This window comes from Triticum dicoccoides, chromosome 4A (genome assembly GCF_002162155.2).
Source record: "Triticum dicoccoides isolate Atlit2015 ecotype Zavitan chromosome 4A, WEW_v2.0, whole genome shotgun sequence".
In the NCBI taxonomy this organism is placed as follows: Eukaryota; Viridiplantae; Streptophyta; class Magnoliopsida; order Poales; family Poaceae; genus Triticum; species Triticum dicoccoides.
Genome location: NC_041386.1, coordinates 501,192,958 through 501,208,198, shown reverse-complemented (window position 1 = coordinate 501,208,198; position 15,241 = coordinate 501,192,958). Strand labels below are relative to the sequence as shown.

The window sequence follows — 15,241 nt, the reverse complement described above, 5'->3', positions numbered from 1 at the left end:
ATATGTAATTTTCTCGTGCTCTACGGAAAGATATACTCTCGAGTGTCATACTCATTAATCTTGATTTAAGAGCAAGTATAATAAGGCTGACTCAGCTGGCTATAAGCCCTTCCACGTCAGCCAAATCACATCTGGAGGGGAGAGAAAGAGGGAGAGAGAAGCGAACGGGCGCTTCGTCAAGCGCCGGGCTGCGGCACAAGATACGAGAGCTTTGCGCCCGCTTGCAGCCCGTGGCGAGCGCTAGAGCCGGCGCTCTCGATTCCCTGCGCCTCTCCCGCCTCCCGCGCTTCTCCTTCCTCCTTCGCGCGCAAAAATCAGCCCGTGCCGTCGCCCCAAATAGCTTCCTCGCGCCAAATCAAGCCTTCCAAATTTCCCCAAATCGCCACCTCTCCCGAACCCTAGAACTGTCGCCGGCGCACATTAAGGAGATGGGTCAGCAGTCCAAACGGACGCGCGCGCCGGCACCTCGTGAAGCCCCTCCACCAGCGCCTCTGCTCACCCCGCCGCCAGCGCATCTCCTGGTCCCGCCGCCGGCGCATCTGCTGGTCTCGCCGGCGCCTAAGTCCGCCCCGCCGCCGGGGATCCCATCGGCCTTCCCTTCAAAGCAGAGAACAAGCACTTGGATCCCCCCAAGACCACAAGAGTCTCTGGCGGCTAGTCTGCAGCAACCAAGTGAATCGGGTCCTACGGCTCAAGGTCCTTGTTGGGCACCGCCTGCCTGCATCGGTGACTCTACATCACCTTGGTACATGGCTGGCAATATGGACTACTCTGATCCACAAGTATGGTATGAATTTTCTCCATTGCTTATCTCAACTCTGAATCGTGGTGTCATTTCTTAGAGCTGCTGACACACTTGTATGATATGCTAGTTAGATGATACAACATCAGAAATCTATCTACTACTCTACTGTCTATTTTCAGAGTTCATTTTTAGTAGCTTAGTAATGATAGAAAAAGAAAAGTTTCTTCTGCTAGATGATCTTTCTTTGATGTACAGGAGCACGTGACTTCTCGTTTGCTGAATCTTGGATTGCAGTGTAGTGTAACTTTTCAGTTTCCACATGATAGTGTGTATGATATATGACTGCATAAACTATTTTTCCTTTAAATAGTTGCTGTGATCAATTCAGATTTTTCCTTTAAATACTTGTTGTGATCAATTCAGATTTTTCTTTTAAATAGTTGTTGTGATCAATTCAGATTATTTTTCCTTTAAATAGTTGTTGTGATCAACTAGTATGCATCTCAAATGTATTGTATTCAGATTTTACAAATTTGAGTATATACTTGCATGTAGTTCGGTGCTGATCGCTCTTCGTTTCTTTATGTCTTTGAGCAGGGGAGTGGATTCTCACCCACCTGGTGGTTACCTTAGTTACTTTCAGAACACGGCAGGCCCCACACAACCTATGCACAATGGGAGTTCACCGCAACCAGTCAATGCTGGCGATGACACAAATGGTGGTGATTGTGGAAGGACCGAAAAACGCTTGCTATGGAAAAAACAAGAAGATCTTCGATTGGTATGTCTCTTTTTGCATTCATGCTGGCTCCATGTGTTTCATTACTAGCAAATTCAATTAACCCCTTCTGATAATATTGTAGGTCAGTGCTTGGTTGAATAATTCCAATGACCCAATCCAATCAAACTACAGGAAGAATGAACAATATTGGAAAGATGTTACTGCTGTCTACAATAGTACCACCCCAAAAAACAGGGAACGACTAGTCAAGCAAGTGAAAGATCGCTTTGGGAGAATTAAGAAAAGGGTTGCATGGTTTTGTGCGAGTTATAAGGAGGCTAGTGCTTTGTATGCTAGTGGTGAATCTGATGCAGATTTAAAGAAGAGGGCAATGCAAACTTATGAGGAAGATCACAAAAAAGATGGTCCGCTTATGTTTGAGCATTGCTGGGAGATTCTTAAAAAGGAACCAAAATGGGACGCATATTTGGAACGCCTAGAAGATCTGGAGCCGGACAAGAGGAAGTTTAGTGTTGATGATGAAGTAGGGAAGCATTCCACTATAGATGATGATGATGATGAAGATGAACGTCCACCGGGTGGCAAGCAAGCTAAGGAGAAGCAGAAACGAAAAAGAAAGGATGAAGTTTGTATAATAGATCTTGAAGATGGGCTTCAAAAGTTTGTAGATGCCCAGAATGTAGCAAATGAAGGCCGCAAAGATACGTTAGAGACCCAAAGGCGTGTTTCTGCTGAGAATCTTGAAGCACGGAAGCTTGCTCACCTTGCGGCAAAAGATCACAAAGAGTCGGTCAATGCTAGAAACATATCGCTCATTGGTGATGCAAGACACAACCGGGATGCCTGAAGATGTGAGATCTGAGCATGTGTTGGCATTGAAGTGTTTAAGGGAGAAGCTATTTGGCAAAATGGTCTAAGGTATTTCCTACTCTCCGTTGTCTTAATTAAAAGTGGTCATGTACTTAAATTGTAGTCAATGGTCCAGTACTCTAGTTACATTGTAGTCAATGCAGTCCAGATAACCATGCAATAGTGGAAAAACTCATCTAGTCAATAGTCAAATTATCCTAAACTTCTATGCATTTCAGATAACCATGGAGTGGAAAAACTCATGTAGTCAATAGTCAAATTACACTTAACTTCTATGCAATCCATAGTAATTATACGCCCAGGTAAACAAGACACATCCATATAATGCTCCATCTCCTCTTCAAACTCTTCCACCCAAACCCATCTTCCTTCCTCTACTTCTCATCTTCCTACCAAGCCTACCGACCCATCTTCCTCACCCACCATGTCCGATTCATCATCATACACAGATGATTCTGATGAGCTAGCCCCATCCAAAATCATGGAAGCCTATGTTGCTGAGCAAAACGTCCTAGACTCCTTTGCTGAGAGGCTCATGTAATCAAGGCTAGGCTCGGATATGGATCATTGCAGCGACGATACGGTCCAAGGAAGGTCATTCGGAGGGATCATGAAGGTGCTCACGAGCGTCTGGTGGAGGATTACTTTGCTGCATATCCACTCTACCCCGAGAGTATGTTTCGTACAAGATTCCGTATGAATAGAGGTCTCTTCCTCTGCATTGTGAATGCCCTAGGTGAGTGGTCCCCCTATTTCACTTATAGGGCAGATTGTTCTGGTAGAATAGGGCTCTCGCCATTGCAAACGTGTATAGCAGCCATGCGCATGCTAGCCTATGGCACCCCTGCAGATGCACTTGATGAGTACTTGAAGATTGGGAAGTGCACTGCATTAGAGTGTTTGGACAAGTTTGCAAAGGGGGTGATTCAGGTTTTTGGTGGGGAGTACTTGCGACGCCCCACACGGGAGGATGTTGAGCGTCTTCTTCAGGTTAACGAGTCTCGAGGTTTCCCTGGAATGCTAGGAAGAATTGATTGCATGCATTGGCGATGGGAGAAGTGTCCTCTTGCATGGAGGGGGCAATTCACCCGCGGCGATTATGGAGTACCAACGATGATCCTAGAAGCCGTTGCTTCCCAGGACCTTCGTATTTGGCATGCTTTTTTTGGAGTTGCTGGGTCAAATAATGATCTGAATGTGCTCAATCAATCCCCACTGTTTTTTGATGCACTGAAAGGAGAAGCCCCTCAAGTCCAATTTTCTGTCAATGGGAATGAGTATACCACAGGTTACTACCTTGCTGATGGTATATACCCAGAATGGGCTGCCTTCATGAAGACTATACCACTTCCCCAAATAGAGAAGCACAAGTTGTTTGCCCAGAAGCAAGAAGGGGCAAGGAAAGATGTCGAGCGCGCTTTTGGGGTATTACAGTCCCGTTTTACCATTGTCCGTCGGCCTGCACGTCTATGGAAGAGAAAGAGTGTTGGAAGGATCATGAGGGCTTGTGTGATTCTCCACAATATGATAATCGAAGATGAGAGAGAGCAGGCAAAAATTCATATTGACTTGAATGAGATTCCGGGGGCTTCATTTGCTCTACCTCCCGAAGTGAATGTTGGTGGTAATCTATGTTTCGCAGATGTGTTGCGTAGAAAAGCTACTATTCGTGCTCGTCCACAGCATGCCCAACTTAAAAGTGATTTAGTCGAGCATATCTGGCATAAGTTTCAAAACAGCCATCATAATTAATCATGGTGGGATATTGATATCTGCATGTTCATATTCCTTTTTTTACTGTAACCTTGATATGTTACATGCATTTTTATTTCAGGAGTGAGGTGTGATGTGGTGATTGCGGCAGCTGTTACTTATAGGTATACTTTCTCTGATCTTAAATTGTTCTTTTCGTTAACCAAATAGTCTGTACTCTATAGTTTAGTCAGTGTGAATGTATTATTGCTCAAGAAATTTATTTGATCTGCCAACATGCTTGTATAGAGAGTGAGGTCTTCTTTATAGCTTGTTCCTTTTCCTATTGTTACAGTATTTGTTTTTACTGAACCTATGTAGCTATACAGGATTTATAGAAGTGATTTTCTCCAGCATTACTACTCAGTGTTACTTCTTGATGTCACATGCTGTAAGTTTGCATTGGCTAAATTTTTAAGCTTGACCCGGTTCCTTTTCCATACAGTGGTTGAAGGTTATTGATGCAAATGAGTGGTTGCTCCTTTCCAGCGAAGTACCCTCCATGCTTTATGACTTTTGTCATCGTCCAGATCAAAACTATGATTGTTGCTTGTGGTCGTGAACGGCTTGTTTGCCGGAGATGTTATCTATTATGTTTGCGGAGTGCTTTCTTAAAGACTTATGTAATCTTAAGTAATTACTCATGATGCTATGGAGTAGTATGATGCTGTGTGACATGTTTGGAGTACTATGATGCTGTATGACATATGTTTGTTGCCTAAATGCCAGTCAGTCTTCCTATTTCCTGGTTGCATGGATGGCATGTATATGTATGCTCTTTGAAATGGCCACAAAGATGTTGTTTACTGTAGATCACAGCAGATCATATGCACCTGCAAGCAATAAATACTTCATATTAAGGCCGCGTTCGGACTCCCTCCGCTCCGCGGCTCCGCGCCGGAGCGGAGTGGCTTGCTAGGTATAATACGCAGAGCTGCTAAAAGGGCGCTCCGCCGGCTCCGCTCCGCGGAGAGCGGCCGAACAGGCCCTAAATGGAGCCATGCTAATAGCCAGCCAAAACGCCAGACTACTATATGAGAGAAGGCTTTATGATGACGTGGCATTGCTATATAGCCAGCAGCCGGCTGTGCTATTATCTTTGCTCTAACGAGTCAACTTTCGGGACCTTCCGGAACCTTCCGTTACTGCAACACCAATGCACTTGCCAACTTCACGCAGCCCAGATGGACGCCGAGCGGCTGACACCTAGGACCCATTGTGCCGTGCCCCACCGGTCATCGACAGCCCACCGAATTCCACCAGTAGAGAACAACACGCAGCGTTTTGCTTTGAGCCTGCCAGTAGAGCACACTCCTCCGCCCTTTTAAGTCCTGTGCGACACACACCCACGACGACCAGGAGAAAGAGAGGGAGAGAGAGAGAGAGAGAGAGAGGGAGAACCGGACCCTGGAAGGCTGGAGGTGGGAGAGTGTCTATCAGCCCTCCCTCGAGCCCCGGCGATTCCTCCTGCCGCCGCCAGAACTCGATCGTGAGCTCCTCTCCCATCCTTTTCCTTTTCGCAGCAGGGTGATTATTTCCTGTTTGGGGGAAGAAGAAAAATCCCCGCCCATTTATGTACTTGTTTCTCAGTCCAATACGTTGTCCGTGGTGCCGCCGTGTAGCTAAAAATCCTGGATGAATTAGGAGCTACGTTTAATCTGCCACTTTGCCCCGGAAGGGGTGAGACCTGTGCTGGATCTTGCGGCGCAGGTGTGATTTGTGATGTTCCAGGCGATGTAGTTTTGGCCCGGAGATTTATGCCCTGCACCGCAATCCTCGGCGCCTGCTCATCCGTGCGAATTGGATGCTTGCTGTGCTGGGTAAATGGGTACTATTCGGTAGTTATTTGATTGGGTGGTGTCGGTCAGTGCTTCTTCTGAGCATTACCAACAGTTACTGTAAAAAACTCCCCCTAAATATGGTTTTACTGGGTGTCCATATAATCTAGGGGAGGTTGGCAGGTGAGCTACTTTTGCAGTTCCCGTAAAAATCTTCCCCAAAAAATGATATTTGGCGGTGGCGCGGCGGCGACGACGGCGGGCTCCTGAGGCGGCGGACAGCGGATCGGGTGGTCGGCAGCGTGACGGCGACGGTCGGTGTCGTCGGCGGTGGTCTGGGGTGGCGGCGCGGCGAATTCCGGTTGTGGCACGCTGACGTGACAGTTTTATGGAAATGTTTAGGGGAAGGGCCACCTCCCCCTAGATGGAAGGGGAGTTGGGCTGATTATACGGGGTCCCTTAAAAGACCGCTTTTACGGGAACTGTTGGAGCACTTTTTTTGGCCCAACTCCCGCAAAAGCCAAAAAAATTACGGGGAAAGGGGAACTGTTGGTGATGCTCGATGATTACCTGCTTAAGCATTGAGTTCCAATTTGCTGTCAATAAGTGTGTAGCTCCCTTACCTGAAGCGCGAAATACCATGACACTTGCTAGCACCAGTGATTAGTTGTTAGTTACTACCGCAGTGACAAATCCCTACAAATTTTATTGTTTGTCCTGATTGCCTAATTTGGTGCGGTTCAGAGTAGTGTATTTTAAGTGCTCCAGAGGTCGTTTTAATTGCTTTTGCGATTATTGCCGTTCCAACCTGGAGATCGGAGCTACATTTGCACAATGCTAGTATATTCAATATCACATGATGTGCCAGTCGAGTGTGTTCAAGAGTACCTTATCAGATTTTTATTTAGGTGTTCCTGATGACATGTGCAAATATACATTGAGAAATATACAGCTGTGCAAATATACATTTCCGGCCGGGGCTTTAATAATTTCTCCAAATTTACTATGCAGGATGATATTGAAGCGAAGACATGTGACACCTCCTCTACCTTTTGTATGGTATTGACAAGAGGTACAACCACCTGGGTGATCTTTTTGAGAAAATGGAAGGCAGCAACCTACCTACTGGAAACATGATGCAAGGAATTCCTTATAGTGGTATGAATGTGCACGGTAGCTCCATGCAAATGCATGCTACAAACTCAGGAAAACAGCTATTCAACCAATCTCAGATGCTAGGGAGTTTCGCAATGCCTATCAACAGGGCTACAGCGCCTGATAACCCTGGATTTCAATTTGGAGAACATGAAAAAAAGGATCACCACCAGCAGCAGCAGCAGCAGCAGCAGCACAGTCATTACTCTAAGAACTCCATCAGTGATGAGGAGGAGCATGATATGACCGAGGATGTTACTGATACCCAGAATGACAAAGGCAAGAAGGGTTCAGCATGGCATCGGATGAAGTGGACAGGTTCCATGGTTAAACTTTTGATTACCGCAGCATCCTACACGGGGGAGGATCCTGGGGCGGATCAAGGCGTAAGGAGGAACATTGCAATAGTGCAGAAGAAGGGCAAATGGAAAGCAATATCAAAGGTCATGGGCGAAAGAGGCTGCAGTGTGTCACCACAGCAGTGCGAGGATAAGTTCAATGATCTCAACAAGAGATATAAAAGGCTTACAGATATCCTTGGTCGTGGTACTGCTTGCAGGGTTGTGGAAAATCCAGCACTTCTTGATAGCATGCATCATCTTTCTGATAAGATGAAAGAAGACGCAAGGAAGATATTGAACTCTAAGCACTTATTCTATGAGCAGATGTGTTCCTATCATAACAACAACCGTGTCAATTTACCTGAAGATCTCGCACTTCAGCACTCACTACAGGTTGCTCTTAGATGTAAAGATGAGCATGATCTGAGGAGGGATGCAAGTGCAGATCCTGAAGAGGGTGATCAGAGTGCAGATTCTGATTACGAGGAGCATGACAAAGAGCATCAAACAGTTCATACCAACTTGAGGGATTCTTCCATGAATAAAAGAATGTGTCATGCGGTGGATCATGGTGATGTGGGTTTTGTCACCTCAAGCTCAAACGGTGTTAGCGGGAGGTTCAATCCGCATGACATCACATTGGATATCAACAATGCTATTCCAGGTGGAGCCAACTTGTCTTTTGTGCGGAAGGACTTGACTTCACAACAAATAGAGCTTCAGAAACATCGCTTGCAGACCCAAGAACAAAAACTGGAAGTGGCAAAACAACGTCTCAAGTGGGAGAGATTTAGGATGAAGAAGGACAGGGAAATTGAAAGGATGACATTGGAGAATGAACAAATGATGCTTCAGCAAAAGCGTTTGGAACTTCAGCTAAGACACAATGAACTAGAGCTTGAGCTAAAAGGCAATGCAAATCATGCATGATAGTTGTTTGATCAGAGTTTTGGTTTGCAATATGGTAAGCATGAAAGTTCTTGATATTCATCACTTTTGAATAGCTTCTGCTTGGTGCTATTGTCACTGTTTCATATTGATAAAATCTGCATTTCGTATTTATGTTTCAAAGTACTGTCAGTATTCCACATTTTGTGGAGTATTACATGCACTGATCTCATGTTGTAGTTCATGTGATATTCGTGATGTGTGAGGTATCTTTGAGGATGTTCATTAAGGGTTTTTGATAAATAAGGAAAGTGTCAGTTAGATCATCAACTTGTGAATGATTTGCACTAACAATATTCAATGTCATGCACATGGTGTTCCTGAGTGATACATAGTTGGTGTTTTTTTTTAAAGAAAATAGAAGCTTTCATTACCCTTGGCCTCGGCATCAAAGACGCATGTAGCCTTAACCTTATTACAACATTTATTCGAAGATATAGCCAAATCAATGAAGTGTACTGACAGGCCACACTGAGAATTTAATCACTAAGAAGCCTAGTAGGAGCACACGGCTACCTATAGTGATAGTGCCCGGATTCAGTGTTCTTGTGCTATGTGGTGTCAGTTTGCCACTGACATAGGGTTTCACTATCCAAATATTGCGGTGCAGTTTCTGTATGAAATGGATGACTGTTCTTACTTCTGTCTGCAGTGGTTAGCTTCACACGGTTTGTAAGCGTATCTCTCTGGGCTGCCATTGTTTGTTCCATTGCAAGCCACATGGTTTTGATTTATTAGGGTGTAAAGAATATAATTATTACATAGAGCTTACTCTAAGTTTAGTTTTGAACACATGGCACTCCCAAGTCCCAATAAGTGAATTAGTCTGTTACTTATTGCTTAGTTTTGCTTGGGCTGGGTTGGTTGACATGTGCGTTGGTGATTGGTAGGCTATGAAGAGATGCTACAGAACTACAGGCAATGTTCTCGCATAACCAGTCTACTTTTCTGTATCAAATGATAGACCGGCTGTTTTTTTTTTCTTTTTTCTTTTTTCTTTTTGCGGGGGAGATAGACTGGCTGTCTGATCGTGGTTAACCACTAAACAGAATACATTTTTGGTATGGCAGTCTAATTGTTAAATTTGAAGTGCTGTCTACTTTCCTTTAGGGCTTTCAGCAAATAGAGTTTGTTATATTTTACCTGATATCACTTCTTCTTATTGTTTCAGGTCGAAGGTGGTTTTTGACAAGAGCATGGTTGTCCAAGAAGGAACCCTCAAGACCGGTTCGATGCATTAGACTTGGTTTAGTGATCTTCTGATTGCCTGTCGTCGTTGTAACATCCTTTGTACTCCTGGGCTTCGTCTGTTCTGTGAACCTGAAATGATTTTCTTTGTGTTTTTCTTGGAAGTCTTTTCTTCTTTCTAGCCAATGGGTGAACTTGTGTTGACTATAGATTAGTGCTAGAAGTCAGGTCAGAAGGGCATCCTGCTCAGCGTTGGTTGCCGTCGCAACTCTGTGCACATTGTTTGCCTTATATGCAATTCGAGGTTATATTTGAACCAGTCTATTTTGTGGTGTTAGTCGCAGCATGGTTTGGTGTTCGGCTCAAGCGTGTTCGCACGTCTCTGGGCTTTGTTTCAGAATGGCAATATCCAGCGACAGTTTGCGGCTAGAGATGGCATTTGCGAACGAAGCGGGTGGCATTTTTAGTGTTAGTGGGGGTGGTATTTTAGTGTTAGGGCATGCCAGTTTGTTTATTTTGGGGCAAATTTCTTCAGAAACTGCTATCCGTGCGATCTAAATCATGTGGCTGTGGGAGTGTTTGTTAGGGACTGGTTTCTGGCGATCGTTCGTCGGATATCTTTCCTCTTGTTTCCTTGCTTTGAAGTCGGAGCTGATGTACCATGGTCCGAGTGGCAATGATGGTGAGTGATGGGCGTACGGCTTGGACGGGATCCTCCACGGGTGCAATCATTGCATATTTCTTCTTCCTTGCTTGTCTCTGAAATCGGAGCCGCCTCGCCTCGCCACTGATGCATGTGGTCAGTAATTTGGCATAGGTTGGCATTGGTCTTCGAGGGGTTATTTTGGCCATAACCTAGTGGATGCTTAAATGCGGCGAAGTCGAAGTCGCTTGGTTGGAGAGATGACGACGACTATTGCGCACAATCTCGAGGGTGGTCTCCCTTTCGATTGTGTGCGTGGAGTGCTCGTGGGTAACTAGATTAACTAGTAGAACGCCCGTGCGTTGCCACGGGCTTTTGAAGAAAAAGAATGCTACTGACGGTGCTTAAATAACCGAGAATAATGCATGTCTCAGCTAGCACACATCTCAGATCCTCGGTTCTCAGCGAACATGCTTCTTCAATCAATTACAACTATCTTTTTACAAATTAAGAAAGTTTGACTCAGATACTAAAACTACATAATAAAACATATAATCATGACTTCTGAATAAAAATATTGTAGTACACAACAGATTCAGTTATTGTGACCACTATAAATATTTATCTTCTAGTGCAGATATTTATATCCCCAATCTATATATATCTTCTAGAGCGGATACTTATATCCAGAAGACATACATTTGCAAGTGTTTCTTGCTGCCAAAACCTACGTTAAGCTAAAATAAGTAGACTCAGCATACAATTTGAGATGAGCATAGCACAACAAGGCCAGCTTGCCTCCTTGTTAGAGAAAAAACAACTTGATTGCTCCTACTTTCGGTACGCAATATCTGCGCTAGTACCTAACTAAGAGGACTATAAAAAATGACGGATGCTATTCACAACCGCCGATGCACATATTTTACATCACTTCACTGCTTCGAACAATGAATTGCTGCCATGCTCACCATGCAAATCACGTTTTTTATGCAAACAACATAGGGCGACTGACCACCTAAACCTGTATTACTATAAAGCAAATACAACATAGATGTGCGTTCTCGTTTCATACTGATCTGAGTGGATGCGATAAAAACACCATGGACAAAGCGGTCGCTAGGATGGAGATATGAACATCAAATGAACTGTAGATAATTCCCAATATTAATATGTGACAACATCTCTACTAAATAGGGAATCATTATCTCTATCAATAAGCAGAAGCAAACAACTGGAAGAAGATAACTATCTCATTTCAATCCTTACATTCACACGCCAATTTGGCCTCACCTCCGCGCCCTAGCCTCACTTTTGAAAGCCTGCAAGAGGGCGAGAGATAGGAGTAAGCACAATATTCTGCAATCAAATGAAAGAGTCAGGGAGGAATTAGCATTTTTGTCATGCTCCCCTGCTCAGACCATCTCAGTGCCACCACATCTCGTTCAGAAAAAAAAGCAGTAGCAACAGCACCCAATCCCCATCAAGATATCTCAAGCAAAGTGCCCCTTCTCTACACATCACCACTCCTCACCATCCAACACTGGCGGAGCCTCGTAGAGGCCAAACAATCGTAACCCCGCCTTCCAAAACTGCAAACAAAAAATTACTACTATGCATACTAAGTGTTTGGTCCAACCCATCAGTGAATAATAGTCCTCCCAACCCCATTATTATTAGATGAATACCCTCGAAGGATGCACACATGCATATTTGTGTGTGAAGCTAGCTAGCTACTCCATGCAACTTGATTGAATGTTGTACGAGCAGCTTCATGCTGCATGTGCACAGAATGCTTGCTTACTGCTACATTAGATGGATTCACCCGACTGGTGGCTGCCTGCTGCATATGTTCGCATTAGATCGATTCGCCCCCTGCTTGCTGCTGCGCCTACACAGACCATCCGTGCTATGCATGCAATCGCCAAGACCATGAGCCGACGACCGTTGATGAGCCAAGCTGCCAAAGGATGGAAGGAGCAAGATATGTTCGATTACAGTGTAATTTTACTTCTACGCTTTTTTGAATTAAAAATTTGGATCGGGTCGTCGCATCCTTAGTGGCGCGCTACATCGGCGCCCGGATGTAGTGGAAAATGAGCAAGGGTCTTCGCATTTGACTCGACGAGTGCGAAGGGTAAGGAAGCTAGCCGAGCCTAGGAGGATTCGCTTAGGTAGCTGGAACGTAGGGTCTCTGACAGGGAAGCTTCGGGAGCTAGTTGATGCAGCAGTGAGGAGAGGTGTTGATATCCTTTGCGTCCAAGAAACCAAATGGAGAGGACAGAAGGCGAAGGAGGTGGAGGATACCGGCTTCAAGCTGTGGTACACGGGGACGGCTGCAAACAGAAATGGCGTAGGCATCTTGATCAACAAGAGCCTCAAGTATGGAGTGGTAGACGTCAGGAGACGTGGGGACCGGATTATCCTGGTCAAGCTGGTAGCTGAGGACTTGGTTCTCAATGTTATCAGCGCATATGCCCCGCAAGTAGGCCACAATGAGAACACCAAGAGGGAGTTCTGGGAAGGCTTGGAAGACATGGTTAGGAGTGTACCGATTGGTGAGAAGCTCTTCATAGGAGGAGACCTCAATGGCCACGTGGGTACATCTAACACAGGTTTTGAAGGGGTGCATGGGGGCTTTGGCTATGGCATCAGGAATCAAGAAGGAGAAGATGTCTTAAGCTTTGCTCTAGCCTACAACATGATTGTAGCTAACACCCTCTTTAGAAAGAGAGAATCACATCTGGTGACTTTTAGTAGTGGCCAACACTCTAGCCAGATTGATTTCATCCTCTCGAGAAGAGAAGATAGGCGTGCGTGCCTAGACTGTAAGGTGATACCTGGGGAGAGTGTTGTACCCCAGCATAAGCTGGTGGTTGTTGACTTCCGCTTTCGGATTCGTGTCCAGCGGGATAAGCGTGCCAAGGTCGCTAGAACGAAGTGGTGGAAGCTCAAGGGGGAGGTAGCTCAGGTGTTCAAGGAGAGGGTATTTAAGGAGGGCCCTTGGGAGGAAGGAGGGGATGCGGACAATGTGTGGATGAAGATGGCGACTTGCATTCGTAAGGTGGCCTCGGAGGAGTTTGGAGTGTCCAGGGGAAGGAGAAGCGAAGATAACGATACCTGGTGGTGGAATGATGATGTCCAGAAGGCGCTTAAAGAGAAGAAAGATTGCTTCAGACGCCTATACCTGGATAGGAGTGCAGACAACATAGAGAAGTACAAGATGGCGAAGAAGGCCGCAAAGCGAGCTGTTGGTGAAGCAAGGGGTCGGGCATATGAGGACCTCTACCAACGGTTAGGCACGAAGGAAGGTGAAAGGGACATCTATAAGATGGCTAAGATCCGGGAGAGGAAGACGAGGGATATTGGCCAAGTCAAATGCATCAAGGACGGAGCAGGCCAACTCTTGGTGAAGGACGAAGAGATTAAGCATAGATGGCGGGAGTACTTCGACAAGCTGTTCAATGGGGAGAATGAGAGTCCTACCATTGAACTGAATGACTCCTTTGATGAGACCAGCATGCGTTTTGTGCGGCGCATCCAGGAGTCTGAGGTGAAGGAGGCTTTAAAAAGGATGAAAGGAGGCAAGGCGATGGGCCCTGATTGTATCCCCATTGAGGTGTGGAAAGGTCTCGGGGACGTAGCGATAGTATGGCTAACCAAGCTTTTCAACCTCATTTTTCGGGCAAACAAGATGCCAGAAGAATGGAGACGGAGTATATTAGTACCAATCTTCAAGAACAAGGGGGATGTTCAGAGTTGTACTAATTACCGTGGAATTAAGCTGATGAGCCATACAATGAAGCTATGGGAGAGAGTCATTGAGCACCGCTTAAGAAGAATGACAAGCGTGACCAAAAATCAGTTTGGTTTCATGCCTGGGAGGTCGACCATGGAAGCCATTTTCTTGGTACGACAACTTATAGAGAGATATAGGGAGCATAAGAAGGACTTGCATATGGTGTTCATTGACTTGGAGAAGGCCTATGATAAGATACCGCGGAATGTCATGTGGTGGGCCTTGGAGAAACACAAAGTCCCAGCAAAGTACATTACCCTCATCAAGGACATGTACAATAATGTTGTGACAAGTGTTCGAACAAGTGATGTCGACACCGATGACTTCCCGATTAAGATAGGACTGCATCAGGGGTCAGCTTTGAGCCCTTATCTTTTTGCATTGGTGATGGATAAGGTCACAAGGGGTATACAAGGAGATATCCCATGGTGTATGCTCTTTGCGGATGATGTGGTGCTAGTTGACGATAGTCGGATGGGGGTAAATAGGAAGTTAGAGTTATGGAGACAAACCTTGGAATCGAAAGGGTTTAGGCTTAGTAGAACTAAAACCGAGTACATGATGTGCGGTTTCAGTACTACTAGCTGTGAGGAGGAGGTTAGCCTTGATGGCCAGGTGGTACCTCGGAAGGACACCTTTCGGTATTTGGGGTCAATGTTGCAGGAGGATGGGGGTATTGATGAAGATGTGAACCATCGAATCAAAGCCGGATGGATGAAGTGGCGCCAAGCTTCTGGCATTCTCTGTGACAAGAGAGTGCCACAAAAGCTAAAAGGCAAGTTCTACAGGACGGCGGTTCGACCCGCAATGTTGTATGGCGCGGAGTGTTGGCCGACTAAAAGGCGACATGTTCAACAGTTAGGTGTGGCGGAGATGCGTATGTTGAGATGGATGTGTGGCCACACGAGGAAGGATCGAGTCCGGAATGATGATATACGAGATAGAGTTGGGGTAGCACCAATTGAGGAGAAGCTTGTCCAACATCATTTGAGATGGTTTGGGCATATTCAGCGCAGGCCTCCAGAAGCTCCAGTGCATAGCGGACGGCTAAAGCGTGCGGAGAATGTCAAGAGAGGGCGGGGTCGACCGATCTTGACATGGGAGGAGTCCGTTAAGAGAGACCTGAAGGATTGGAGTATCGACAAAGAGCTAGCTATGGACAGGGGTGCGTGGAAGCTTGCTATCCATGTGCCAGAGCCATGAGTTGGTTGCGAGATCTTATGGGTTTCACCTCTAGCCTACCCCAACTTGTTTGGGACTAAAGGCTTTGTTGTTGTTGTTGT

At 45.6% G+C, this 15,241-nt stretch overlaps 2 protein-coding genes and 1 long non-coding RNA gene across 10 annotated transcripts in view; 2 read left to right on the top strand and 1 right to left on the bottom strand.

The window, feature by feature from the left end:
* The first annotated feature begins 543 nt into the window (after positions 1 to 543).
* LOC119289014 (glutathione S-transferase T3-like) lies at positions 544 to 4,832 on the top strand. Its single transcript, XM_037568460.1, has 5 exons — positions 544 to 787; positions 1,343 to 1,526; positions 1,609 to 2,405; positions 4,192 to 4,234; positions 4,555 to 4,832. Exons 1-3 carry the CDS (start codon positions 750 to 752, stop codon positions 2,332 to 2,334), a joined length of 948 nt encoding a protein of 315 aa, XP_037424357.1. The 5' UTR covers positions 544 to 749; the 3' UTR covers positions 2,335 to 2,405; positions 4,192 to 4,234; positions 4,555 to 4,832.
* Positions 4,833 to 5,445: 613 nt separating this feature from the next.
* Positions 5,446 to 9,838, top strand: LOC119286416. Its single transcript, XM_037565790.1, has 3 exons — positions 5,446 to 5,598; positions 6,899 to 8,347; positions 9,503 to 9,838. The coding sequence occupies exon 2, from the start codon at positions 6,991 to 6,993 to the stop codon at positions 8,311 to 8,313; it is 1,323 nt and encodes a 440-aa protein (XP_037421687.1). The 5' UTR covers positions 5,446 to 5,598; positions 6,899 to 6,990; the 3' UTR covers positions 8,314 to 8,347; positions 9,503 to 9,838.
* Positions 9,839 to 11,170: 1,332 nt separating this feature from the next.
* Positions 11,171 to 15,241, bottom strand: part of LOC119286415 — a 9,021-nt gene continuing 4,950 nt past the window's right edge. For 5 of the 8 annotated variants that reach the window (XR_005140423.1, XR_005140420.1, XR_005140421.1 and 2 more), the window contains one exon: positions 11,171 to 11,481. This is a non-coding gene — a long non-coding RNA (uncharacterized LOC119286415). The other 3 variants (XR_005140425.1, XR_005140422.1, XR_005140426.1) reach the window with 2 other exon arrangements.